At 37.2% G+C, this 27,725-nt stretch overlaps 3 protein-coding genes across 3 annotated transcripts; 1 reads left to right on the forward strand and 2 right to left on the reverse strand.

Moving 5' to 3' along the window:
* Positions 1-3,575: 3,575 nt before the first annotated feature.
* LOC144451418 (large ribosomal subunit protein eL22-like) lies at positions 3,576-5,242 on the reverse strand. Its single transcript, XM_078142251.1, has 4 exons — positions 5,179-5,242; positions 4,586-4,702; positions 4,086-4,207; positions 3,576-3,812 (listed from the first exon to the last, which is right to left on the reverse strand). Exons 1-4 carry the CDS (start codon positions 5,185-5,187, stop codon positions 3,665-3,667), a joined length of 396 nt encoding a protein of 131 aa, XP_077998377.1. The 5' UTR covers positions 5,188-5,242; the 3' UTR covers positions 3,576-3,664.
* Positions 5,243-5,450: 208 nt separating this feature from the next.
* Positions 5,451-20,645, forward strand: LOC144451339 (uncharacterized). Its single transcript, XM_078142151.1, has 12 exons — positions 5,451-5,529; positions 5,766-5,895; positions 7,525-7,631; positions 10,295-10,416; positions 12,060-12,148; positions 12,884-12,972; positions 14,258-14,438; positions 15,299-15,535; positions 16,419-16,540; positions 17,377-17,553; positions 18,095-18,241; positions 18,662-20,645. Exons 2-12 carry the CDS (start codon positions 5,802-5,804, stop codon positions 18,728-18,730), a joined length of 1,434 nt encoding a protein of 477 aa, XP_077998277.1. The 5' UTR covers positions 5,451-5,529; positions 5,766-5,801; the 3' UTR covers positions 18,731-20,645.
* Positions 20,646-25,875: 5,230 nt separating this feature from the next.
* LOC144451773 (solute carrier family 35 member G1-like) lies at positions 25,876-26,997 on the reverse strand. Its single transcript, XM_078142677.1, has one exon. It carries the CDS (start codon positions 26,995-26,997, stop codon positions 25,876-25,878), a length of 1,122 nt encoding a protein of 373 aa, XP_077998803.1.
* Between the last annotated feature and the right edge of the window lie 728 nt (positions 26,998-27,725).

The raw sequence follows: 27,725 nt of genomic DNA on the forward strand, positions 1-27,725 counted from the left end.
ACATGTTTGGATGTAGGTGTTTGTATGTATGTATGTATGCCGGTATGTATGTATGTATGTGTACTGTGCATGTACAGTATAAGTATGTATGTATGTATATATATGTATGTATGCATGTATGTATATATAATATGTATGTATGTGTTTGTATACATGTACGTACGTACGTACGTACGTACGTACGTACATACGTATGTATGCATATATACATGTAATATGTATGTGTGTTTGTATGTATGTATGTATATATAACATGTATGTATGTATGTATGTATGTGTGTGTATGTACCCCGGTATGTACTGTTTAGAAAATTTGTGATGTTCAATATGCACCATTTATAATTCCTAATGAAAACAACTATGCAGGATTTGACACTTTAAACCCAGTGAATAACTCGATTACCCTTGAGTGCCATGTTTCCTAATGAGCAGATGTGATTTCAACAACTTGATAAACATAGACATAGAAATATCTATAACGCAATCTCATTGACAAGGGACCTCCATATAAATTATTTGATTATATCCATACCTGCAACCAAAGATGTCTTGAACTACAGGATGAATTGTAGCCACCGAAGTAATTATTTTATGCTTAATAGGCCAATTTAAGTTCATTGATGGTTATTAGGAATGTCACTTCTTGATCCAGGAGATTTGTCAATTCACTACGGTCCCATAATTATACTGCGATAGTACCACAGGTTATTAGATCAATGTTACAAGGTCATTTATCAGTATCAATTCATGTCTGAACCTCAAACTAGGTGTCATGAATGTTATTTGCCAATATTTTTCTTCGTTCAGCCAAGGAAATATGAGTGACCTAAGGGGTCTTTGTCACAGTAGTGACAACCCTTAGGTCATGTAGGGTCTTGTCCTGGATGTTCATTTCTCAAACTGCATTGCATATTGAAGTAATTGTGAACTCAAACACCCTATACAGTGAAGACTGCCATGTACTACAAATGCAGACTGTCACTATTCCACCCCTGCATATGTTGTTCTCACTAATAAGCAGATACCACAAATCTGTGGTTGCCAAATGGGGACCAAAGTATCCCTTCTTGTGACAGTATACTGAATATGTTAACCCCATTTATATGAACCTTGGATGGCCAAGACAGTCTTTCAGCACTTCCAAATCTCTCCCTTGCATTGGTTTCAAACTAGCTATATTGCCTTGGCTCATAGGTACTGTATACTACTTGTATTGAGGTATTAGTGTGTATGGTTGGGGTAGGCAGGTGACTTGTGACAAGTATTGAAGTACTAGTGTGTATGGTTGGGGTAGACAGGTGACTTGTGACAAGTATTGAGGTACTAGTGAGTATGGTTGGGGTAGGCAGGTGACTTGTGACTAGTATTGAAGTACTAATGTGTATGGTTGGGGTAGGCAGGTGACTTGTGACAAGTATTGAAGTACTAATGTGTATGGTTGGGGTAGGCAGGTGACTTGTGACAAGTATTGAAGTACTAATGTGTATGGTTGGGGTAGGCAGGTAACTTGTGACAAGTATTGAGGTACTAGTGAGTATGGTTGGGGTAGGCAGGTGACTTGTGGCAAGTATTGAAGTACTAGTGTGTATGGTTGGGGTAGGCAGGTGACTTGTGATAAGTATTGAAGTACTAATGTGTATGGTTGGGGTAGGCAGGTTACTTGTGACAAGTATTGAAGTGCTAGTGTGTATGGTTGGGGTAGGCAGGTGACTTGTGACTAGTATTGCGGTATTAGTGTGTATGGTTGGGGTAGGCAGGTGACTTGTGACTAGTATTGCAGTATTAGTGTGTATGGTTGGGGTAGGCAGGTGACTTGTGACAAGTATTGAAGTACTAGTGTGTATGGTTGGGGTATGCAGGTGACTTGTGACAAGTATTGAAGTACTAGTGTGTATGGTTGGGGTATGCAGGTGACTTGTGACAAGTATTGAAGTACTAATGTGTATGGTTGGGGTATGCAGGTGACTTGTGACAAGTATTGAAGTACTAGTGTGTATGGTTGGGGTATGCAGGTGACTTGTGACAAGTATTGAAGTACTAGTGTGTATGGTTGGGGTAGGCAGGTAACTTGTGACAAGTATTGAAGTACTAGTGTGTATGGTTGGGGTATGCAGGTGACTTGTGACAAGTATTGAAGTACTAATGTGTATGGTTGGGGTATGCAGGTGACTTGTGACAAGTATTGAAGTACTAGTGTGTATGGTTGGGGTATGCAGGTGACTTGTGACTAGTATTGAAGTACTAATGTGTATGGTTGGGGTAGGCAGGTAACTTGTGACAAGTATTGAAGTACTAGTGTGTATGGTTGGGGTATGCAGGTGACTTGTGACAAGTATTGAAGTACTAATGTGTATGGTTGGGGTATGCAGGTGACTTGTGACAAGTATTGAAGTACTAGTGTGTATGGTTGGGGTATGCAGGTGACTTGTGACTAGTATTGAAGTACTAATGTGTATGGTTGGGGTAGGCAGGTAACTTGTGACAAGTATTGAAGTACTAGTGTGTATGGTTGGGGTAGGCAGGTGACTTGTGACAAGTATTGAAGTACTAGTGTGTATGGTTGGGGTATGCAGGTGACTTGTGACTAGTATTGAAGTACTAATGTGTATGGTTGGGGTAGGCAGGTAACTTGTGACAAGTATTGAAGTACTAGTGTGTATGGTTGGGGTAGGCAGGTGACTTGTGACAAGTAAATAAACAACCTCAAGTATGACTTTACTTGTGCAATGCCCAAGCCTGAGGGAAACCACATGTCCAGATTTTTTTTTTGTTAGCTTTGAAGTATGATGTCAACCATCTCATTGGCCAAGTTGCTCTAACTGGTGCCTCAAAGCCAACTCCCACAAATCCAAGAGATGTTGTATAGAGGTGCTAGTATGGCTGATGGAGGTAGGGGTAAAGGACTTTTGACAAGTCACTAGGCAATCAACAGTTGCAGTAAATTTGCCATCCTTTAACACTGTCTGGATAAGCACAATTTGATGGACTTCTCTCTCTTGGTTCTGATTTACACTACTCTAGCAATCAAGGTCTCAGTTTACAAGATAGACACAAACTAAAACTGTTGTTCTTCAATATGGCTGATTACTAAAGTGGCCCATGTGGTGTGAACCTAATCATCTTGTGATCATGACAATGTGTAAACACAAAGTCCCAAAAAATGTGCTCAACATGATCACTCTTAAACTATTACCAAATTTCAGATAACTGAACATTGTATATTGAACACATAAACACACACACATGCATGCATGCACATACATACACACATACATAGTCATCAAAAATGTCACCCTACTGAAAGTATTTGTACTCTTAGTAGGGAAAAGTGATAAAATCTGGAGAAACTGTGGTTCTTTAATATCTTGCTTGTGCCTGTATGTACAAATCAACAAACAACCCAACCAATAGACTGGTAGATCCATCATTGAGGTCACTGCACTACTCATCCTATAACTACAGCAGTAAGTGAAGCATCCCACAACGATGAATTTTTCAGTCAAAACTATATTCCTTTCTCCAAAGGAACAAAAAATATTTGAATCATACAACAACAAACAACATCAGATCAAAAGTTAAAGCATATTTAAGCTTTATTGCAGTACCATCACACAATTACAAAAGATATGACAAGAGTGAAATGGACAGCTTTAAAAAAGATGATTTAGTTGTCATCATCGTCATCTTCATCTTCATCCTGGTTAATCTGGAAGTAGCGTAGATCGTAGGTCTCTTTGTTGGACGCAACAACACGTAACCAATCTCTCAGGTTGTTCTTCTTTAGGTACTTCTTGGTAAGGTACTTCAGGTACCTGTAAATTAATCATATTTTGCTATCAATTTAACATGAAAGCTGAGGACTTGGTCTCTGTGTAACTGGGAAGTTGCTAAATCTCCCAAAACGACTCCCTATCATTTGCACTCTAAAAAGACAGACCACAAGCTCCCTTTATCTGTGATGGTAACTTTACAAATTCCTTAATACCACTCTTAATATTTTCATATACGATGCACTCACATTCAAACCCAGTCACAATATCTCGTTGTATGGAGCAACATGGTATTATAAATTAATTTCAACTTACCGTTTAGAGAAAGCAATATCAGCTTGAACAATCAGTTTGCTCTTGTTACGTTCCACTGTCACATGGCTGCCAAGGTTACCTGTTTTACCATTTACCTTGATCCTCTCCATCAGGAATTGTTCCTATTGCACCATGGGAAAAGCAGACAAGACAGGTACAGGGTTAGGGAAGGTGGCCCTAACCATTAGCCAGGGAAGTTGCCCTGGTTACGACACTAGGGAAGATGGCCCTAGCTTGTACAAGACTAGGGAAGACAGCCCTAATCCAAAGTATCAGTTAGAAATTATGTAGTAGTAATGATTTTTTTTTTCAACAGATGAAATCATTTGAGTAAAATTATCAAAATCGTTATCATATTTGAAACAGAGAACTTATGTATAGCAAGTGCAGTTGTGATGTGGCACAGAATTACGCTGGTCCGATCAATTTTAGTAATAATCCATGATTTGATTTCATAATTCCAGAATAAATTAATTATTCAAGCCATAAATGTGACTTACAAAGTTGGTTGCGTCCATGATGCCATCTTCAACTGGATGTGCACAGTCAATGACACACTTGAACGTCTGCTTCTTCTTCTTGCCCTTTGGGCCTTGTTTACCACCTTTCTTTTGAGCCTGTGAATATTAATAGGATTTAATTCAATAAGATTTTAATTGTGATTCATTTTCTCTCTACTTCTCACATCCTTCAGACTTAGCGCAGGCTGTAGCTTGTAGTGTAGGCATCAAACTTTAGCAAAATGCATTTTTAAGGCAGATAGCCCGGTACGGTGACGGATAATTCCGTCCTATTTCAACTCGCCCCAATTTCAGTGCATCGGAAGAGTTGAAATTGTGACGAAGTGAATCGCAATCACCCGGTGATTGCCATTGCCCAGCATGGCATGGCGGACAGCCACGTGTTTTCTGACTTGGGAAGTGCACGGGTTGGCAAAATGCTCAAAATTCGATTCTTATTCGCTTGATAAAGGCATTGAACCGCTTTGATAGTAATCAACTATACTTTATGATGTCGAAAATGGTAAATACTGCCATTTTCACGAATGAAAAGGCGAGAATTTCTATATTTCAAGAGATATTTGTGAACTCACTGTTGGCATATTGGCGGTCGGGGTTGGAAAGAACGATACCCCACTTCGCAGGGGGTATAATGGTTCGTAAACTCTCGGGAAAGACTGTAAACGATAATATTGCCCTTTAAGATAATATATTTATATTCTATATATACGTTAATAGAATATAAATACAAAATATTAGTCAAAATATAACCATTTAAAAGCATAATCAATAATATCATAAAAAACAAGTTCCGGAAATCAACGATATATCCCGAGATTCAACGACACAAAAGGTCAACTGTGTGGTCAAATCCAACATGGCGGAAATAGCATGTTGACCTGCACAGTAATAGACGTTTTGTCTTGCGTTTGGCTTCATTTCTGGTAAGTAGTTTTCTTAACCATTTTTTTGCACCACTGGCTATTATAGTTGACTATTTGTGTTCAATATAACACCGTGTATTTTGCTGTGTCAGTCAGTGTTCAGTAGTGAATGAAAAAATCGGGAGATTTTACTAGAATTTGTGAATAAGGGAGGCACCGAAAGAAATCGAGATTGATGACTGTTCGCCACTGGAGGCTTACTGTAAACATCACACCGTTTTAATACTGTTTTGTAGGTCTTTTGAGGCTTCAGAGGGTGTGTGTTGACCACAATGCCAGCTCTGTTGGAAAGGCCTAAAATGACCCACGCTATGGCTGCGGCCTTAAAACATCACATTTTGAAAGAGCGAGAACGGAAACGCCAAGGTAAGTGAATGAAATATATTTTAAACATTGAATAATATACCTTCACAAAATTTAGGGTTTAATGATTGAATTTATGTTCTAATATGTCACTTAGACATATGCAATTATTAGGTAATCTGTGATATGGCTGTAATCTTAAAATGCAAATGTTATTGTTACCTTAAGTTTCGTAATAAATAGCCAGACGAGAAATACATCATTGGTAATGTAATAACAGTTTCTAAGTTAATCAACATATATATAATATATATTGAACACATATTGCCTGGCCATGAGGGCTATAGCACCCGTTTATTACACCCGAGGGACTGTGAGTTACCAGAATCACATGCTATTTCCCGAGGCCAAAGGCCGAGGGAAATAGCATGTGATTCTGGTAACTCACAGTCACGAGGGGGTAATGAACGGGTGCTATAGCCCGAATATAGGCCAGGCAATATGTGTTTTATAATATACCTCATGCTGTGAACTCGCGGTGGCAGACGACATCGTCAGAAGCTGCCATTTTGACCTGCTGTGAACGCGCGGTGGTCACGTGACCATGTAAAAATTGATGGGACTATTTCCCCAAGGGAAGTAGTCATTCTATTTTCCTATCACGTGACTGATTCTAGCGAATCATGGCACAGCATTATCACTAGGTATATTATAAATATATATATGTGTGTGTGTGTGTGTGTACACACGCATGCACATAATGTAATGTACTCATCTTCTTTCATTATGTAATATACATGGCATTTCACTGAGGAGGGCTATGCTCAGTGTAATATAAAATTACAGCAGACTGTACATATTAAAAGTGATAATAAGAAGTCGCTTGGTACCACTTAAAGTCCAGTCATGGCTACATGTAGTGACTGCTCACCATGATTGTAATATAGAAAGTGTAAATGTACTATATAACACAATTTAGCCATTGTTTTCCATGAGCTTTGATAGAAACATGGGATGGGAAAACATTCTCCACACATAGTAACTTGAATGGGAAATCAAGCTAACTCTGTTTTGTGACCATGTGTTATTAATATATTTACTGTCTAGACATAACAACAGCAGTCCATGTTGTACCTACATGTAGACTAGTGTTTGATTGCAATACAATGAGATTTCATTCATTGAAGAATATATATACTTCACAAAGAAATAAACACTTCCTGTTAGAAGTAGAAACATCATTTCTGTGGCGTACATGTATAGCAGTGGGCAGAAAAACTATATTTTTGCATGTGTGTAAATTGCTCATGCAAGTACACAATAGACATGGAGATGCCAGCATTAATAATAGTGTTCTCCCCCACAAAGAGAAAGCACAGTGATAATGCCATCCTTGCCACCCAGGCTGCCTGGTTGACAGGTTTCAAAAGTGTTCTAATATCCGAAGAATTTCAGTAATCTTTTGATGTCAATATTATACTTTCACATGAAAAGAAAATATCCATGTGTGTTTGTGATAAAATATAAACATGTCAGAGTACATGTATATTTCTATGTTGAAGACATTAATATTATACAATGTAGGCTCATAATTATGCAAAATGTTATGTAAATTAAGATATTGTTATGTAAATCACTATGCAAATTAGCCCACCTCCAAATAAGGATGTGTAATTGGTTTATTATCTTCAGAGGAAGAAGAAGCTGATAAAGCAATAGAGAGGAAAAGAGAAGAGAAAGAGAGACAGAGGAAGAAAGCAGAGGCTGAATCTTTGAATTTAGAAGAAACCAGAGAACAAGTAAGTGATGTTGAAGTGGAACATCACTTCATAAACTTTGTATACTGGAACGTCATTTCATGATTTTACATCACATACATGTACATTATATGGGATTGCCTAAAATTTAGAACCACAAAGTTGAAAGTTATCCTCGTTTATTGTTTTGTGAATAGGGAACTTGCAAACCCTCCATGTTGAATGTTGCATCATGGGAAACATGATAATATATGCTAATCAATTAGTATTATTCAGGGCTCGAAATTCCCGCCGGCCCAGCGGCCCTGGGCAGGTGAAAAGTGGTGCTGGGCCGGTAAAATTTATGCACACCTGCCCAGTTGGGCCGGCGCTTTTTTTTGGAATACTTTATTATAAACTGCTTATTCTAATTTGGTCAATAATTGTTACCGCAATCGTTTTGGGGTTTTATTTTTTGTCGATTTGTCTCTTGTAACTTAGCTTGTTTCGGTCAAACCTAAGTTTCTTCATTTCCGCATTGCCTAATGCCAGAATGCAATGACCTTTCAACCTCTCCATATATGGACATTCGCGTCATAGGCACGTATTGGTTTGATTTGCATATCAATAGCAACCATGTGTTTCACTCATGTGACCAGCCATGTCATGTGTTCATGAAGTAGTATTTACCTCAGCGGGCCCTGACCTCGAAGTAACGTTACTTATACTATTAAATGAAAGCTGTTGAATAAACATGAGCTTATTAAAGTTTGGATTTACGAAGTCTTCAAACAATGATACTCCAAATGAAAAGAAGAAGAAGCAAGAAAGAAAAGAAAGTGAGGGTGGTGACGGCGAGAAAGCTGGGAAGTTGCGTATGGAGAGTGATAATTTAGTGGCAATACCAAGTACATCGAAAGAGACTGAAAAGTCACACAAAGATGATGACGGAGATAGCAAATCGACAACGTTTTGGAAGCAGGATGAAAGGAAAAGAAAGCGAAAATTCCGTGAAGAATGGGAGAAAGAATATAAATGGTTGAAAAGAGAAGAGAACGATTGGCGCAGTTCACTGAGTATCGACTCATTAGATGCGTTACTACGTATTGTATTGTACTGTATTGGATGGGCCAGAGAGTGAGGCTATGTTGCGATCAGGGCATTAGACAGGTGGCTCAATAGTGGTACTTACCGTAGAAGACTTGATCTAAAGGACTAGTAACAAAATTAGTGAAAGGTGATTTGGGCAGGTAAAATTTTGAATGGGCAGGTGGGAAAAAAAACGAATTTCGAGGCCTGATTATGAACAATATTGTTACATTGTTTGTAACCACAAATGATCAATTCATAGTCACCCTGACCATTGTGGGAGGTTTATTTTATCAGTAGCTCCAGATTAGGTAATACGATAACGTCAGATAATCCCATAGTCCTTTGCATCTCAGCATGCTCAGTCTGGGTTGCAAGTTCCCTATTGAATGACCACGTAATGGGCACACTTTGCACTATACAATATTTTACTCACAACTCTCTGTTTTTCTGTCGGACATCATCTCCTTGAAGTCAGACAAATCTCACCTGTGTATAGGGGTTTGTGAAAACATTTTTGACATTTGCGAATCGTAGAATTGCCACTGATGAGTTTCTGACAACCCATTTTTAGCAGTTCTGGTATCAAAGATTTATCGTAGAAGGATATAGCAGTTCTAGCCGAAACTTTGTCAACAGATTTTCTTGAAAGATATGGAAAATATTTGCAACGAAACTAAGGAAGATATATGCACCTGTTATGACTCGGCCATAGATATAGATTACTCCGAATAGGTATAACAAAGAAATGTACACATTAAAATTCTTCAAACAAACTGACTACCCAAGTTAGTGATATTTTGACATTGAAAAGTGTTTTATTCAAAGTAGATATTTAATTTAGTTGTTAGTATATTTTTATGCAATACATGTATTTATAACTTTATTGTTGATTGCCAAGGGCACTTTTGTTACATATTACATAATTATCATGAAATGGGTTATTGAAAAAGTTATAAAATAAGGAACCTCCAAGCATACCAATCAGGGAGAGTTTTGGGTAAAATACAATGTATTGTATAGTTCATTTTCTTGTTAGTGTCGGAACATGAATAATGGCAGAACATGAATATTTGTGATTGTCTGATTTCAATGTAATAAGTACAAGTTTTAACTGTGTTTCTCAGCAATTGCATGTAAAGCAGGTGATGTAAAATCATGAAATGTCCTCTCTGGTTTATTTATTTATTATTAGTCATCAAAGGGTACATAATTTACAGTTCACAATTGAATAGATAAAAACAGTATACACAAAAACTCTGAAAAAAACGAGTAAAAATAAAGACAAGATAGCAGTGTTTTATTTAAGGGCGGTAAGTAGGTAAAATCTACCGGGGTTCCCACATCATTTTACCGGGGTTCCCCACCTAAACTATGATACATTGCATGGGAAGCACTACCAGTTTTACCTCTTTCCCCCTTTCTGTTACCGGGGTTCCCAAACCTTAGCAAAAACACTATATACACAAATACACAACTACATCTTGGCATTGATTTAACAATCTGACAGAACAAAACTCTTTCCGTATCAAATTTCGGAACTTTGCTGAATAATTTTGCTTAATTTACTTTGCATGCTTTCATGTCATCCATCCACACACATTTCAGTACATTAATATGTGTATGACATTCTCTAGATTAAGAAGTTGGAGTCCAAACTGAAAGAGTTAACAAGAGAAAAGCACGAGCTCTTTCTTCAATTAAAAAAAGTTTTGAATGAAGATGAAAATCGAAGGCGACAAAAAGTGAAAGAACAGAGGTAAGTGATGAGTTTATTATCGTAGAGGTGAAGTGTATGTTTTTGTTGTGTGTTGAACGTAGTTTGTCTATGTAGAGTAAGATGTCCTTAGTAGTTTTAAGTTTGTGTCTGTCTTAACTTGTCTACAGTTAGTTTTCCATATTACATCTATTCTAGCTTGTCCCACAGTTACATTTCCTATGCTAGTAATTTCCAAGAAGATTAGTTGAGATTGCAGGGAAGATAGGGTTGCAAAAAGCAATTATTTAGAGTCATCTATAATGGGTATGATATTTGTTCTTCATTCTCAGTTCTAGTAACATGATACAGTGTATACATAACATCTGGATAAGTTACATCCCAATTCACTAAGAATCCGTATCAGTCGTAACAGTCATTATTACGAAATTGACATGATGGAAAACAAAAAAATGGAATCACATAAAACAAACAGAATTTTGCCCTAAAAAATTGCCATTTTCGAGAACTCAGAACATATTGTTTTCTTCAGAGAGATGAGCTTTGAATTTGATTGAGATTCGAGTAATCCAGTGGTTCTCTTACTTGTATCTATCCACAGTGATTATTTCTTCATACTGTGTGTTTTTGTTGCGAGGCTGAGCAGTTCCCAGAGGCTTTTTGCTGAATCTTTCTCTCTAATATTAGATATAACCTGCCGACCTTAACTTTTATTAAACATAACAAAAGTTTCTTTGTCTTCCCGACCTTCCTGCAAGTCTGTTTTCTTCCCCCGGCATTGTCTGTACATATTTGATCAAACTATATCAAAAGGGGTATGCTGACCAACATTTCATTGTTTTATTTGGGGGGGGGGGGGGGGAGCAATATTTTCCAAAAATAAAAAACAATTAACATGTAAAGATAAAAAAAAACATAAAATATAATAAACTTCTAACCTACCTACCCTATTTTCTGAGGCCATGTTGTCATGAATGCACAATTTTATTTTATTTTTGCCTTGTCCTGAATTGTTCATGAGTATGTAAAGCTCAATTGAATTGAATTGAAATTTATTTCACCAGAACTTATACAGATTATACAGATATTGAATAAATATATAGAAATGAAAGAGAGAAAAAAAATATGTCTAGGGACAAAATAAAATTCTGGTGAGGACCAAGGACAGTTTACAGGAACCAAGTCCATCATTAATACCAGAAGGAAATGATCCCATAAGAATTTATCATTATTCTATTGATTTCTGTTCTTAAACCTGCATTAGCTGTAAGTAACTTGAGTGTTAAATTTTTGACCAAAAACCATAATATATTCACTCAAAATTGTTAAAATCCCAATATTTAGACATTGTATATGTTAATAAGAGGTATATTTTGTCTACAGTGATAAGATGAAATGCTTAATCATTTGGTTGTTGATTTTTTGGTGCGGACCCAAAAATCAATTTGATTGGATATATTGCATCGTACTATATGTACTGCTACACAATATGTTTATTCATAGGTAATGCAGTTCTATGCAGGGTGTACAATAGTACAATTACTTCATTATATCTAACAAAATAGTTTCAAAAAGTCGTTACAGTTGCAGCTAGTGTACTTTCAATTTCAAGAAATCATTGAGGAACAAGAACGTGTATTTGATGCCATATTTACTGTGAATTGTGATTGTTGTTGTTGTTGCAGTGAGCGTGAACGTGAATTTATACACTCAATGGGTCATCCACAGTATCATCCTACTATGGCAATGGCTGGACCACCAATGATGATACCTGGTAAGATATATACATTCTATTTTCTTAAATACTCTTTAGGCCTAATGAAAAACATTGTTTGGTTCCGGTTACTTGACCCCCACTGCCGACCCTAAACTTTTTTTTACATATTCGAGAGAAAATCATAAAATCACGAAAATTGTGAAGTCTTGCCAGAAATAGTGTATGCGGAAACTGATTTCAACTTAAAAAGACAATTATATAACTGTTCTTCCAATCTGTAATGGCTGTACATCTGATAGGAAGAAACCAATAACACAGAGACCATATGGAAAACAACGGTAAACATAACTACCTGAACTATATGAAAAAAATATATGAAAAAGATATATATATATATATATATACATATATAAAAAATCTACCTACCCCACCTATTCTAAAATTGAGCATAATTGTTTTTAATGAGGACATTGGCCTAAGCAGAAACAGAAAAATTGACATTCAGACCATAGTACAACTTGTAACACATCGGACAAGGTCTGCAAATTGCCAGTATTTTTCATTATTTCTGTTTCCAAATAAAAGATTACTAAGTTATATTTTGCCCTTCACTGTCTGAAACAGATGACAGGCAAGTTGTAAGTGAGGATTGCACTTTTGTTGGTTTTTGTGTGTAACGTACTAGCTATTTGTCTCGGTTACCCCTTAGACTTTCGCTAGGCAGGTGTAGCCCCTTGCACAGCGCCCTCAGAGTTTGGGTAACCAAGACTAACTCGCTATCTATTATTGCAGGTCACATGGCAGGAAGACCTGGACTGTTGGGAGATTCCCCGAAAACTCCTATGTACAGACCACAGACACCCCCATCACAGGGAGTACATGTAAGTAGTGTAGTGCAGATCACAGACTCGGTATATTTGATGTGTACAGTCTGGTTGCTATGACATGAATAGGTGAGATTGGCTCTCTTCCCACAAGCATTTTATCAGTATTCCTGCCGAAAATTGCAGAGATAGATAGGCAGTGCTACAAATTGCCTTGTGTTTCTGATATTTGACCAGACTTCTATTCATTAGAAAGATTCTTAAAGTTCAGAAAATATACTATGATTATGACTGCGTTCTGGACATATTTGTTTTCTTGTTCATATCCTTTACCGTCCACTATTTGACAAAAAATATGCTAGAGGCATAGCAATCAGGGAGAGAGTTGATATGAATAATGGATAGCTGTCTAAAAGCATGCTTTCATCGTTTTACCTCCATGTTATCCTTTCAGCGTGTGTGCTTCATCAAAAATTAATGTGTTATCTGTTTTAACACTGATTGGAAATTTCTGGTTAGTTTGTCATCATGCATGGCTACTCCGATGTTGATAGCTTCTATATGTATGGTGACCACGTGTTTTACATGACCAACATACCTATCGCACATTTTACATGGCTTACATTTGTACATACATGTCGCCATCAGGCATATTTTACATGGCTTACATACATATTGCGATCAGGCATAATTTAAAAGGCATACATATATATCGCCATCAGGCATATTTACATGGCTTTACATACATATCGCCATCAGGCATATTTTACATGGCTTACATAAATGTACATATCGCCATCAGGTATATCTTACATGGCTTACATACATATTGTCATCAGGCATATTTTACATGGCTTACATACATATTGTCATCAGGCATATTTTACATAGCTTACATACATACATATGATATCGCCATCAAGCATATTTTACATGGCATGATTTGATTTCCTTGAAAACAAGACAATAAACTCCAACTATACACTATTTCAAAAGAACCAGGACTTTTGTATGGCATGGTTTGGAGAGGTTTCAAGAACTTTCATTTTCAGTGAAATTTGGTTCCAGCAGCATGTTCTACCATAAAGTGTTCATTATGCATCAGTGTTTTTGTTAAAGGTGGTAAGTACAGCTCATATCTACGTCAGTTCCCCGGGTATTTTATCGAGGTACACCACCAAAATTATGGTACATGGTGTTGAAACCTTTGAAAATTTTATCAGATATCTCTCCTGTGTTACTAGGGTTCCCAGGGTTCCCAGACTTAGAAAAAACACTGTACATGTACAATACTTTTGAACAATAGATGAAGGGTTAGTAACTATGTTTTTGTCTACCTCAGGCTGGCGTAAAAAGACCAAGAAGTCCATCACCACCAGTAGTTCAACTCTATCCTTCACAGCGAGCAAACAGTCAGGTACCTTACTCACAAAACCAGCACCATGGCAACTATCCCAGTCATCAGGCAGGACACAGTTCCTACCATAGTGGACAACACCACAACCAAACTAACTACCAACAAGGTACGTCGTGTTGCCCAACTTGCCACTCTCAGCTTTGATACTAATCCTCTTTCTATCAGGAGGTATTTGTACACAAAAAAATCCAAGTTAGGAATTTGTAATTTATGCCAAAATGTGGGGATTTTTTGACACAACTGAACTGAGATTTTCAGTTGTGCTTACGACATGGTGAAGTGTGTGTATGTGTACATGTGCATGTTAGTTTTTCTAATCTTGCAATAGAAGGTGTCATTGTAATTTGGTCAAAATTCCATACAACTTAGTATAGGGTTTATTGGGTAATAAAGGAGCATACACTATAGAAATGGTCACTGCATTTAGATAGTTAAATCCATAGATAAGTATCCCTCACAAACATTGACATCTTAAATTCACACTTTTACCTCTTGTAAAGGTATAAACTGTTGATGGCATATCAAATACACATGATGTACATGTGTATGAAAAAGGTGTCAGTGTGTTCAACCCTTGCCACTGAGGGCGCTGTACAAGATCATATCATAATTTACTTTATATGTAAGGTCTTGTCCATCCCAAATTTGTGGCAAATTGATAGCTGCTCATCATATGTATGTTCTCAAATATAATTATAGGTTTGATGAGATATGTTTTGATCATTGGTACATGTCAGTGCCAATTGAACAGTACATCAAAAACAACACACAAGACGAGTGAGTGTCTGTAGATTTTATACTCCAATACTATTCTGGCCTCCAATTCTGTCTTCAAAAACAATTTTGCAAATAGCACACCCTGTGACCAAACCATGAATTAATTTATCTTTCTGAAAACCAGAATTATGTGTATTAGATATACTTTTTTTTCAGGCTTTATTACAACTATGTTTCTGATCATTTCAGGTCATGGAAGCTATAGCAGCAGCAAATCCAGTAATAATTACACCAGCCAATCACATGTGAGTTATCCAGGTGCTCAGCAACAGTCTACGCATAGCAATTATCAAACCAACCAATCAGGAACCAGTAAATACCAGAGTAACCAATCAGCCTTCAGTACATATGCTGGACATTATGTTCCACAACAACAGATACCAGAAAAGTATGCCCAAAATTACCAGCTTCAGCAGCAGCAGCAGCAGCAGCAGCAGCAGCAGCAACAACAACAGCAGCAGCAACAACAACAGCAGCAACAGCAACGTAAGTGTACATGTAGCTGTCATTCAGTCATTTTGATGTTGGTGTCTTTTTAACCTGAATTGAAAAGAAGGAAGAATCCGATAAAATTTGTAGTGTGTTTTTTTTAATCTGAATATAATCCACTGTAGGGTACACAGCCCGATATCTTTCTGACTGTTACCTTTACTGTCGTTTGTTCTTTTGTGATGGCTCGTTACATACATTGTACATCTGAAACAATACCATAGGTTTTCTCAAGCCACACGAGAGTGCTGAGTGAATTCACTCAACCAATGAAAATGCATAATGCGCTGAAACATACGGGTACATGGATGAGCGCTCTCTTCATATAGAGCATGAGCATGGAGCGCAGACAAAGATGTAATCATTATTGTTTGGTGGTTCTTTTTCTTTCAATTTCGAACGTTTAGTGTTATATTGTAAGATGGGTTCCGGTTTGCTACTTGTAAGTATGAGATTGGGTTCTAGAAAATCTATGGTATTGTGTCAGATGTATGTAACGAGCGTTCACAAAAGAACAAATGACAGTAAACGTAACAGCACAAAAGAAATCATGCTGTGTACTCTACATCAAATTTTAATTAGATTGATTGTATGCAAGAGAGTAACAGAGTCTATAATTACATGTTGTAGGTCCTGTTTGTTGGGTTAAGGCTCAGTCAATAAGGTGTATACTGGTATGTAAATATAAAAGTAACTCCCAAGAATGGTAAAGTTACCATACTGACTGTGTCCCTTTGGATTGACACCCCTGTAAAAACTGTTTGAGGTGTTTGTGTTGATATCACATTGTACTACATACATATGTGTGTCTTGATTATAGGGTATCTACAGAGTGGACAGCATGGGCAACACACCCCTAATATGTCCATGCAGCAGCAGTTAGAGCATGCCAACCAACAATCAGGGTTTACAGAGGAACAGGGCCACTATAAGTTACAGCAGGTAAGTACAATATACTTTTATCTGGAGTCATTACAACACATTTTGAATAATCTCAACATTATGACTACAATATCTCTCTCTCCGTCACTTGCCTTGTCACGATCGAGCTATACAAACTAAATAGTTTGAAAAAAGTATGACCACACACAAGTTTCTGGGTTATTGGAAATAGGTAAATTCTTCTGATTAAAGAGAAACATCACTCCTGGAAATACAGGCATGTGCATAAACTTTGGGTAGTGGGGAGTCATGATTTTACATCACCAATCAATTACATGCATTTTCAGAGAAACACCAAATGTGAACTTATTCCACATATTGGAATTTTTGCTGTGGGCCACATTGACTCATCAGAGTTAGCAAAAATGTATATGTAATTGGTGAACAATGAATATTAGTGGTGTTTTCACTGAAGGTAATAAGCACTTAGGACTTAAAATACTTTATCATTAATCATATAGGCCAGTGTTATCTTATCAGTGGATCCCTAACATACAAATTACATCAGATTATTCTGTTGTTCTAGACCAACCTTTCTATAACTCTTCCAGATAACTGTTTTTCACACCTAAATTTTAATCCTATTCTGAAATGGGCCTTTAGGAATGCGACCAGACCGTTTTACACACATTATAGAGATTAAGCCGAAAACAAGTAACTTCTGCATCTTCAACTACATATATCTGACCTAAGCCTTTTGTGAAAGAATATTAATTCGAAATGGCAAGGATTATAGAATGTACCCCTACAACTAACTTAATTTTCTCATGTGAACCCTTTAATAGCAGCAACAGCCACAGCAATCCCAGCAACAGCAACAACAGCCACAGCAGCAGCAACCACAACAACAACAACAACAACAACAACAGCAGCAGCAGCAACAACAACAACAACAACAGCATATACGACCAGTAGCACAGGGTCACCATCAAGCTATCCATGCCCAGCAGTCTCACCAAAGTATGTTGTCGCAACCCATTCAGCAACAAATGCATTTACAAGCGAGCACCAAGGTATGACTAGGATTTGTTCATTTGATATGATTTCTTTGGTAACATTATTAGTGCAGCCAAACTGAGCTTCAGTTGTGCTATAGGCATGGCAAATTGTCTGTTTCTGTGGATGTGTGTGTGAATGACTTATAGTCAAAACCACTGGACTGTAGGGCATAGTTATTTTTGCTCAATGTGGTGACTGCTGTATTTTTGCTTGCTATCGCTCATTAAAATATGGCTGCAGGATACACCGTATCACTTACAAAAATAAGTTCTGTATGCCCTACCATCCATTGTGAGACCATGGGATTCTGACATAGTACAGTAACTGGTTATCCTGGCCTAATACGCAGACCAATTTAAAACTTTTGTGTTTGTTATTTTTACTGATTACAGACTGGCTATGGTAGCCTACTACTCAGACCAAATTACCATTTTGTCTTTTGTATTTTTACTGATTACAGCCCAGTAACAGCCCATTATAGTGACTGCACTGTGGCTAGCATTACTACTCAGACCAACATAAAAATTTTACATTTTTTATTTTTACTGATTACAGCCCAGTATAGTGACTGGCTATGCTGGTCGGCCTCCTCGACCGAGTTCACCAATGTATCACCCGAAGCCTGCAACATCTCAGCATCAGCAGGCCTCTCAACATCAACAAGCTTCTCAACACCAACAAGCACCACAGCAGCAACATAGTGTAAGTACAACCATTATTGTCAAGAACGTACGGTAAGATTATCACGGCCCAACAAAATTATACATTTCTGACATTTTGGGAGTAACCCTGTTCAGAGCTAAATCATAAGACTACTGAAAGTGTAGGAAAGTAATACTGTTATGTCAATACATGTACTGTATTAGTATATTATTGTATTGTTTTGACTGCCAAAGGGGGGGGGGGGGAGAGAGAGAGAGAGAGAGAGAGAGAGAGAGAGAGAGAGAGAGAGAGAGAGAGAGAGAGAGAGAGAGAGAGAGAGAGAGAGAGAGAGAGAGAGAGAGAGAGAGAGAGGGGGGATGGAGGGGGAGAGAGAGAAAGGGGGAGGTAGGGAAGAGAGAGACATAGAGATGACTACTGAATATATTGTTTAATTTCTGTTTCTGTTTTTCTGTCTCACAGTCTGGTTATCAAAGTCCACGTCATGGTCATCCCAGTAGCTATCTGTCTCAACAGCAACCACGGTGGTAGAGATACTTGTACACCATGCCATATATGGACATCGGACAGAACCAAACCATATGGGAAAAAGACAACCATACACTATACATTTTGTTTGTATGGACAAAAGACAACCATACCATTTATGGACAAAGGACAGAACCATTTATGGACCTAGGGCAGAACTAGTCTGATTTTGTTGTTGTAGTGTTTCCATAGAAACCAACATTATACCTCTTTTATAAGTGGTTTTACTTCTGTAAGTCACATGTGTAATTGTTTTGTTGGTTCCAGTTATGATGGTCTTGTTTGATGTTACCAGCTTTATTTCTGGTCAAAGAAACCAGGTCCAGAGTACCCGATGTATGTTGAAAGTTTTTTTAGTCATTTTAAGGACTTCTTGAAATACTTTCAGTCTTCAGTAACTCATGCACAGAAGGTAGTTATGACAGTTATTGAGTAAGTAGCCACAAAAGTACACTTTGCTTTCAATACGAATTCATTGTGTGTCTGTGTGTGTGTGCATGTGTGCATGCAAGTGTATGCATGCATGTGGGTATGTAACCATATTGTACCCTTTCATTCAGGAATATTCCCTGATCGGGATAAATATTTATCCATATTGGGATAAAAAATATACAATGTATCTTCCATATTCATTCCGATCATGATAAACAATTTTTAGGTTACATGGTACCTACCTACTTACCATTGGTTTACCCCAATTGGGATAAACAGGTAAAATTATTCCAGATACAATAGTACTGTTCAAATGCACATACTGAAAAATTGCTCTGGACAACCTATGTCCAACCCCTGGCTTTTTTTGTAGGTCTTTAAGAGTAGAAAGAGTACATACCGGTTTTCACATACGATGTGTTATAGTTATGTAAGTCAGAGTGTTCAAAGGTCTTTTATCCTGATAGGGATACAAAAAAATCTAAATTGGGATAAACCTCTATCCTGATCTGGGAGATATTCCCAACTGTCCCCATGTAACTTGGACTTGTTTATGTGATCAAGTGCAACTACTAGGGTTAGTGAACGGACACTGCATGTTTTTATGTTATGTGAAAATTACAACTTTTGTGGCATTGTTTTTTGTCAATTTCTTTACACATTTCCTTGCACTATTTCTTCATTGGTTTCAGGTATTTATTCACTTGAACATTTTAATGTGTAGAGAAGTAGTATCAAGAAGAGTGTGTCAGCAATATATAAGAAATCATCAATATTTTGAAAGCTTTTCGTAAAATTGGTCTCAAAGTTAATCAGGAAAGCCACTCCAAGAGAAAGTGTTTTCATGAAAGGTATTGCCGTGAACTTGGGTTCTAAAGTATCTTTTCATGATTTCATGCCACATAATTTTGCTTGGGTGCCAAAAAAACACCAAATTCAAACTCTTTCACCCCTATTGCTCCTTCAGTGATACACCATTGCATCACAGGTCTCAGCAGACATGAATATTTATTAGATATGCACGGAATATTCATGACTACCAATGTTCAATTTGATATTTCTTGGCAACTGAACAAAAATAACATGACTGATGAAATCATGGAATGACTCTTCAGAACGCAAAGTTTATCAAAGTATTTTTATTTCATGGAGTGGCATTCCCCTTTGAACTACACATTTGAGTCTAGAACTTAGAACCATGAAAAAATTACACTTAAAGAAAAGTACAATATAGCACTATCGTCTCTTCTCTGATTTCATAAAACTTGTCAGTGAAAGTTATTTTTTCACTAGAACATAGATATGGATATGTATATTATATTTTTATTGATACTTACTAAAAGAATCATGCGTTTCTCGTGACATCAGTGATTTAGATGCGTTTTGGTAAATGGCAAATCTTAGTAAACTTTCTAGGAAAGTTATGTCTTTTGTCGTGTGTTATTCATATTGTAAACTGTATTTCATGATATGAAATAATAACGATGTGACCTGAACAGCACGTGTGTTACTTGTTTTATTTAAACTTTTCAGGAATGTCTTTAGACTGTAAGATATTGAACCCTATCAGGCATCTTAACCACAACTACTAATCTACCCAATATCCTGCACAAGCCAACCAGATTGGGTTGCAACCAATCAAATACCGTTATGTTCTAATAGGTGTCAAACTGACCATGATGGTAGCCTTTCAGTGCTGATTTATGAGACCAGCCACCTAATCTTACGTCAGTAGTAAACATAAGTTTCCAGCCAAAGTCTGATATTTTATCAAGTATTATCAATTAACAAGTATCACGATAACGGCAATCGTTCTTAACATCAGAAACAGAAACTCTTCTGTCTGTTTAGTTTTTAATCTACATAATGACATCTATTTGAACTTTTAATTACAAGTTAAATGCGTGGCCAGTCTTTTGATCTAGCTAGCAGGCACAGTCCCTTAGAATAATACAGACGACAGTCCAGCCTGATAGCGTTGCATGAAAGTCTATCTTAGAGACTAGAATGTCTTGTACGCTACTGAAAACATTTGTGTTGACTTTTACCTTTGTAGCTGGAAAGGACGATATCTCCACAATGTTCTTCCATAAAATGGGACTGCCATACCAAAGTCTCTTACAGAATAGTGTAGAATTTAGCCTAGAATTTTGTCCTGTGTTGATCTTGACTCTCCATACTTAGGACCTAGTCTAGCAGTTGATTGTTCAAACCTAAATTAGATTACCATTTCACATAGCAATTCTCGCTACGTGCAATAGCATTTTACTTCCTTTCAAAATAGAACATGAAGGTCGACTTATTCTCACAAGTGCCTATGGTAATTCATGTGAAGCATGTGGAGCAGAAGTTATGGTGTGGAACAAGAAATTGAATGCTCATTAATTTTATGATGCGCCTAGGCAGTAATATTTTATTTTGGATACTGAGAATCGCTCAACCTACTTACATGCAACTAATTTTTGTAAAATGTTTCCATTTGACTGATCCTGTCTACTGATTACTGGCGGGAATTCATTGATATATACATTACCTGGGGATGCCAGGGACATCATTTCACGCAGCAGGTATTACAATCCAAACATAATTTGCTCCGTTTTCTGGCCAACACTTACGTGAAATGTGCCTCGGAAATAAACTGTTTAAACTTTTGCTGCTGCTCTGTGAAAATGCCAACCCACTCTCAGTTAAAATCAAGAAAGAAAATCAGGGGTCATCGTACAATTTGCTCTGAACAACATATGTCCGACCCCTCACCTTTTTGTAGAAAGAGTAGATACCTTTTTCCACATGCGCTGTGTTAAAGTAAGCCACAGTGTTCAATGGTCTGATAGGGATACAAAAAAATGTCAATCGGGATAAGGTAATATATTAAGTATGTATAGTTTCATATATTCAATTTCCAATTGAGCGATGCATCATGTATAATTGGAATAGTTCAGAACTTTGCAGGAACAAAAATGTATGGTTTTGTCGTTACTGGAGGCATTCAGTTTAAATCTGGTTCATTTGGGTACTACAATGCAGGATAAATTCGATAGTTAATTCTTGGTTCACTCGGAGAATGGTACACAAGTTCAACTTGCTGAGAAAGACAGGTCAGAAAGTCAGACCTCGACACATTCAATGGAAGACTTGCTCCTTGGCTCTGGTAGTAGGTCAGAGTTGTGAACAGCTATGAGTGCAAGTTAACCAAGAGATATACACCCTGAAGAGAGAAATTGGTCAGCAGGAAGAGGTGTTACAAGAATGCTTCAAATGGATAAAGGATTCTGAGACACTCTTGGGGTGACCCTAATTTTTTCAAATGTTTCTCATTACGTTTTCATGGCAACTACAGGTTGGCCGGTCGGAAAAAAAGTCATCAAATATCATCTTCACGTTTCTCTGCCTCTCCTTTTCCTCCTCTCTATCTTCCTTTATTGGATTCCTGGTAACAAACCCTTTCCCAGCTTCTCTACACAATTGGCATGTTCTCAGCCCCACTACTTGAATAACTTCCGACATGAAACAAATCACTTCGTGAACAAGTGTCGTCGCCACCATGCGGCGGTAGATCAGACACTTGTTTATTCTTGCCAGAGAGGGTGCTGTTCCGCAAAATATTAAGGGCAGGCCAAATAAAAATATTGTTTATTTTGATGTTGGGGCTGACAATTTGGGTCGGTCGGGTAATGAGAAAAAGAAAAAAAAATGGGGTCATATTTACAAGAAAAAAAGGAACAGCGACCAAGCGAAGTACAAAAAATAAAACTCGCAGCGACATTGGACAATGCTGAAGCCAACCTCATTGAAGTCATACTCCAACAGGTGGCTGAAGACCTGAAGGAAAGTATGGAAATGATATAAAGAACAAGTACACTGTCGAGACTGATAAAAATGACAGACCGTTCAGAATACGGCTGGGCAGTAGTGCAAAAGTATGAGCCAGATGAGCTAGCAACCGACAGCAGAGATGAGAAGAAAATGCAACGTGCTGAATACCAAGAAATGCGGAGAAGACAGAATTATCAATGTTCGGCGTAACAAGTATACAAATTCGGAGCAGATTGCGACAGACAGGCGGATACCAGAGATGGTAGACGCGGCAATATTTAGACAAGACGTCGTGCCAGCTGGACCAAATGACTCTGAGTGTCAAAGATAAGTACGTTTATAATGTAAGCTTCAGTAGTTTGAAAGGCATGCTAATTTGCATAGGAGATACTAACCTAAAGTGTAAAGGAATGCAGTAAAGATGAATTTTGTTTCAAACCAATTAGTAATGTCAACAGAATTGTCTGTTTATAGTCAACAAAGCCTATTGAATGCCACATAGACAAAGGGGAAAGAGCTCCCGAAGTTAACACTAGTACGGTTGCAAGCAATTATTCGGTTTGAGATATAGGCTTCGGCAAAATATACAATCTTGGGAGTCATCCCGTGCCCCATCAGAAGTTTTGGATGTCATCACAAATGGATACAAATTGCTATTCATTTAATTTCTACCCAACATGAAAAAAGTGTTATAACATCAACCAAGTAAATATAGAATTTGTCAAAAACGGAATTACATGCTTATTCAGCAATGGTTGCATTTTGAGAAATGTTAAATCTTATACTGGTTAGTCCACTATCAGTTGCTATAAAGCAAAAATGGTTAAAATGACTAATACTAGATTTGCTCTGCATTAATTTGCACTTGTGGAAGAAGTCTTTCAAAATGGAAAACCTTCGTACTGGTTTACTTACAGAATAGTACCCACATGTTCTCATTCAGTCTCGTTCGATCTTGTCTAGATATCATCACATTGATGTATATTCAGAGCACAGATAGACAATTCTTGGGCTTTGCATGGTATTACGAAGGCCATTCGCAATATTTCTATTTCAATATACTACCATTTGGTTTTAACGTCTGCTCATTTTACCAAAGTAGTTAGTCCACTAGTTAAAAAATCCGTAGGTATAGCAATATTTAGTTTATTTAATCTACCTACGAGTTCAGCAGTGAGACTTGTTATGTTCAGAGTTCATGTGAATGTTCAAATGCTAGCTAGATGGAGTGTTGAGATTTTTTTGTCGGGCTTTGTGGCAAACAACGTAAAAAGTCACCTGGCACCAATTCAAGTCAGTAGGTTACATGACTGGGAATGGATATAGATTTAGTATTTGGCATGTGGATAAAGCAATGGGCCTTCTCCAAATCGAATATTAGCATATTACCATCTGAACCTATACATACTATGATGTAACACTGCATTTGCAACACCAGTATAATGTGTACGGTTCTATTCATAAAGCATTCAAATAATAACGTTATATTTGTATGTCAGATATTCAAGAGTCCGCAGAAGATCTCTTCTAAGACAAAAAAGGTTGTAAAGTTACGATTAGGGAAACGGTGACAATAGCGCAAGAGATACTATATGTTAGAAAGATTGAAACCAATTGTGCCAAACGTGCAATATTTCTGATTACATATTAGTTTGAGGGCAGGAGCTGGGTGTCGGTTAGACGTGCCATGTAATGTGTATGGTATGTAATTGGTCATTGCAATTAACCAGAAAATAATTTCCCCTTTACTGTCAATATTTGACCGACAGGTCAGCTGTTTTAACTTACTATCAACATTCTTCGTCATGTAAATACTATTTCAATCATTATTATATCATATCAATTAGTCTATTTACTACAGCTGTTATCATTTAGTTTTCTTTATTTTCTTGCTATTCATTGTAAAGTTACACAGTTGTACATTTACTTTGTACTGGTCAAGACCTTAACTATAGTTCAGATCAAAATAGTTCTGTGATCCTCAACAGGTTATCCTGATAACATCTTTGAAATGTACATATTTGTTATACTTTTTATATCTGGTGAATAGATAAATCCAATTTTATTTACTTTGATTTAGTTCATTACCTGTTAATTAAAACGTCCAATGTCGATGCACCAGCTTGAGCCTACCCTGTCAGTCAAAATCATCGCCGTGTGTAATTTCACACCTCGTAAAAATAGTGCCGCCTTGCGTGCAAATTCAGTGTGTTCTGTTCGATAAAGGCGTTAATTTATTTTTAGAATAAGTACCATGCTATGTGTATAGCTATAGACACATGTTTACCAATAGATAATTCAATACACCCCATGGTGTGTACAATATTGAGAAATACTTCTATTAAACAAACAAAAAACTGTAACTGGATTGTCGTTGGCCGAGTAAGCCTTGGTTGTCAGAGGCCGAGTGGTAAAACCGCTTGCCTCTTGCCACTGTGGTCGGAGTTCTAACCCTGCAGGGTTTGATTAAAATTTACCATGCTGTAAGTAAGAAGAGCGTCCTTCAGTTTGACTCTACCAAACAATGCAGGTTTCCCCGGTACTCCAGTTTCCTCCTGCATTGACACTAATCCCATGAGGGATGGCCCTCACTGGACCTCTTGGGAGATAAGTGTTTATATACTTAAAGAACTATCCAGTATAAGTAAATTATTAGTAATATATTTTGCAGCTTTAAGTGAAATGTCTAATGAGAAACGATTACAGTACGAATATTTCAAAATCAAGGCAATCTCAATCAGATAAGACTAGAGTTTTGTTTCCAGAAATACATTATGTAGCTAATAATGTTGACAAAAACATGAATGACACTAACAATGTGGACAGTAGTAATTATTATTCCAATATCATAACATTTTAACATTATAACGTTAAGACCTCTCCAATATATGGAGTGAAAGTTAACTATATCCTGTACCCTCACGAGTAAAAGTGGTCATTTCCCCGGGTTCTTCATCGATCTTACTTTTCTCCTTGCTCGTGTCGAGCTTCTTCTTGCAACTAAAGATTGACACTATGACGGAGCTGAGAACAACTACCCCGGCTCCAACAAAGTCAAGTGGATGAATGTTATAGTGAAAGATAAATATGTCCGCCAGGTAAGATATGACAAGTTGAATATTTGACAGTAGAGCTACAGAAGCCGCTGACTCCATTCGAAGACTTTCGTATCTCGCCCATGTGCTTATAACTCCAGCGGCACACACAGCGAACAAATACAAGAAGCCAAGATAAGGAATATTCCAATTTGATGATGGAGTTATGATGAACATTAACGCGAAATTCAGAAGAGTATTAACAGAACTATTATAAAGCATGATGGCGAAAACATGGACTCGTTCCCGTACAGCTCGTCCGATGATGTATCCCGCAGATATACCAACAACGGAGACAAGTGTAAGGATGTATGCGATGCTTTCCCTTCTACTTGGAGAGGAGTGTGTCGGTGCTAGAAACTCTGGACGTGTGATAAGTAGAATACCAGTTACGCTTAATAGCGAGGCTGCTACTTCAGGTAGGCTGCACACCTCTTTGAGACAGATACATGCCAACAATGCAGTTATGATCGACAGAGACCCTTGTATCAAAGAGTTTATGTTTCCGAGAGGGGCGTTGGGGAGAGCGTAGAGCAAAGCTATGCATGACACCGTTCCGATTGCCCCATTACCTAATAATATAATTCGGTCTTTCCAACTAGTAAGTCGCACATCTACACGTTTATAGAAGATAAGCGGCAGAACAGTCAATGCACCAACGAAACCAGTGATGAACTTGACTTGAAATTGCGTTACTCCCATGTTCTGCAGAAGTACTATGAACACGGAACTGATAGCGTACGATGAGCCACTGATTAAACCAAGCAGAACTCCGATCGCGGAGTATGCTGCTCGGCTAGCTTTCTCGTGACATGGTGAACGCCTTTTCTTACTACTGTGTTGAGCAGACTGCCAACTAAACAGACCATTGTCGTCGTCAGAGTCATAGGAAAGCAAAATTGGAACTAGGCTATACGGCGGATCCATTGCAACTTGACAATCCGTTAAGATACGATCAAAACTCAACTATTGTATACCCACAACTTGATGATATCGGTGGCTTTTTATAGTAATTATATTATTTCTACGATACGCTGTTTTTACAATTGCGCCAAATAATTTTTTTTATATGTTTCCGGTAACCCAACCGACCCTAAATCATTTTTTAATAAAAAAAAGTGAGATTTTACTTCTATTTATCTGTACATGTGTAAATTTTCTTAGTGTCAAAGTATCTTTTGTGGATTTTTTTTCTGAAAAAAACCCCGAGTAAATTGAATTCCTTCAGTACGGTTTGTCAAATTATATATCTATATTGTCATATGGTATATCAATATTGTCAAATGATATATCAATACTGTCAAATTGTATATCAATACAGCCAAATGATATATCAATGCCGTCAAATGATATATCAATACTGTCAAATTGTATATCAATACAGCCAAATGATATATCAATACTGTCAAATTGTATATCAATACAGCCAAATGATATATCAATACTGTCAAATTGTATATCAATACAGCGAAATGATATATCAATGTTGTCAAATGATCATCGATGCCGTCAAATGATATATCAATATTGTCAAATGACATATCAATACTGTCAAATTGTATATCAATACAGCCAAGTGATATATCAATGTTGTCAAATGATATATCAATATTGTCAAATGATATATCAATACTGTCAAATTGTATATCAATACA

This window comes from Glandiceps talaboti, chromosome 21 (genome assembly GCF_964340395.1).
Source record: "Glandiceps talaboti chromosome 21, keGlaTala1.1, whole genome shotgun sequence".
NCBI classification, from domain to species: Eukaryota; Metazoa; Hemichordata; class Enteropneusta; family Spengelidae; genus Glandiceps; species Glandiceps talaboti.

Bases quoted from the DNA above. Each gene is read 5' to 3' on its own strand.
- LOC144451418 (XM_078142251.1), bottom strand. The intron at 4,208-4,585 runs GTAAGTCACATT...ATGGTGCAATAG, and splicing joins TCATGGACGCAACCAACTTT to GAACAATTCCTGATGGAGAG. The intron at 3,813-4,085 runs GTAAGTTGAAAT...ATTAATTTACAG, and splicing joins GATATTGCTTTCTCTAAACG to GTACCTGAAGTACCTTACCA.
- LOC144451773 (XM_078142677.1), bottom strand. From the start codon at position 26,997: ATGGATCCGCCGTATAGCCTAGTTCCAATTTTGCTTTCCTATGACTCT.
- LOC144451339 (XM_078142151.1), top strand. From the start codon at position 5,802: ATGCCAGCTCTGTTGGAAAGGCCTAAAATGACCCACGCTATGGCTGCG. The intron at 14,439-15,298 runs GTACGTCGTGTT...TGATCATTTCAG, and splicing joins CCAAACTAACTACCAACAAG to GTCATGGAAGCTATAGCAGC. The intron at 16,541-17,376 runs GTAAGTACAATA...CCACAGCAGCAG, and splicing joins GCCACTATAAGTTACAGCAG to CAACCACAACAACAACAACA.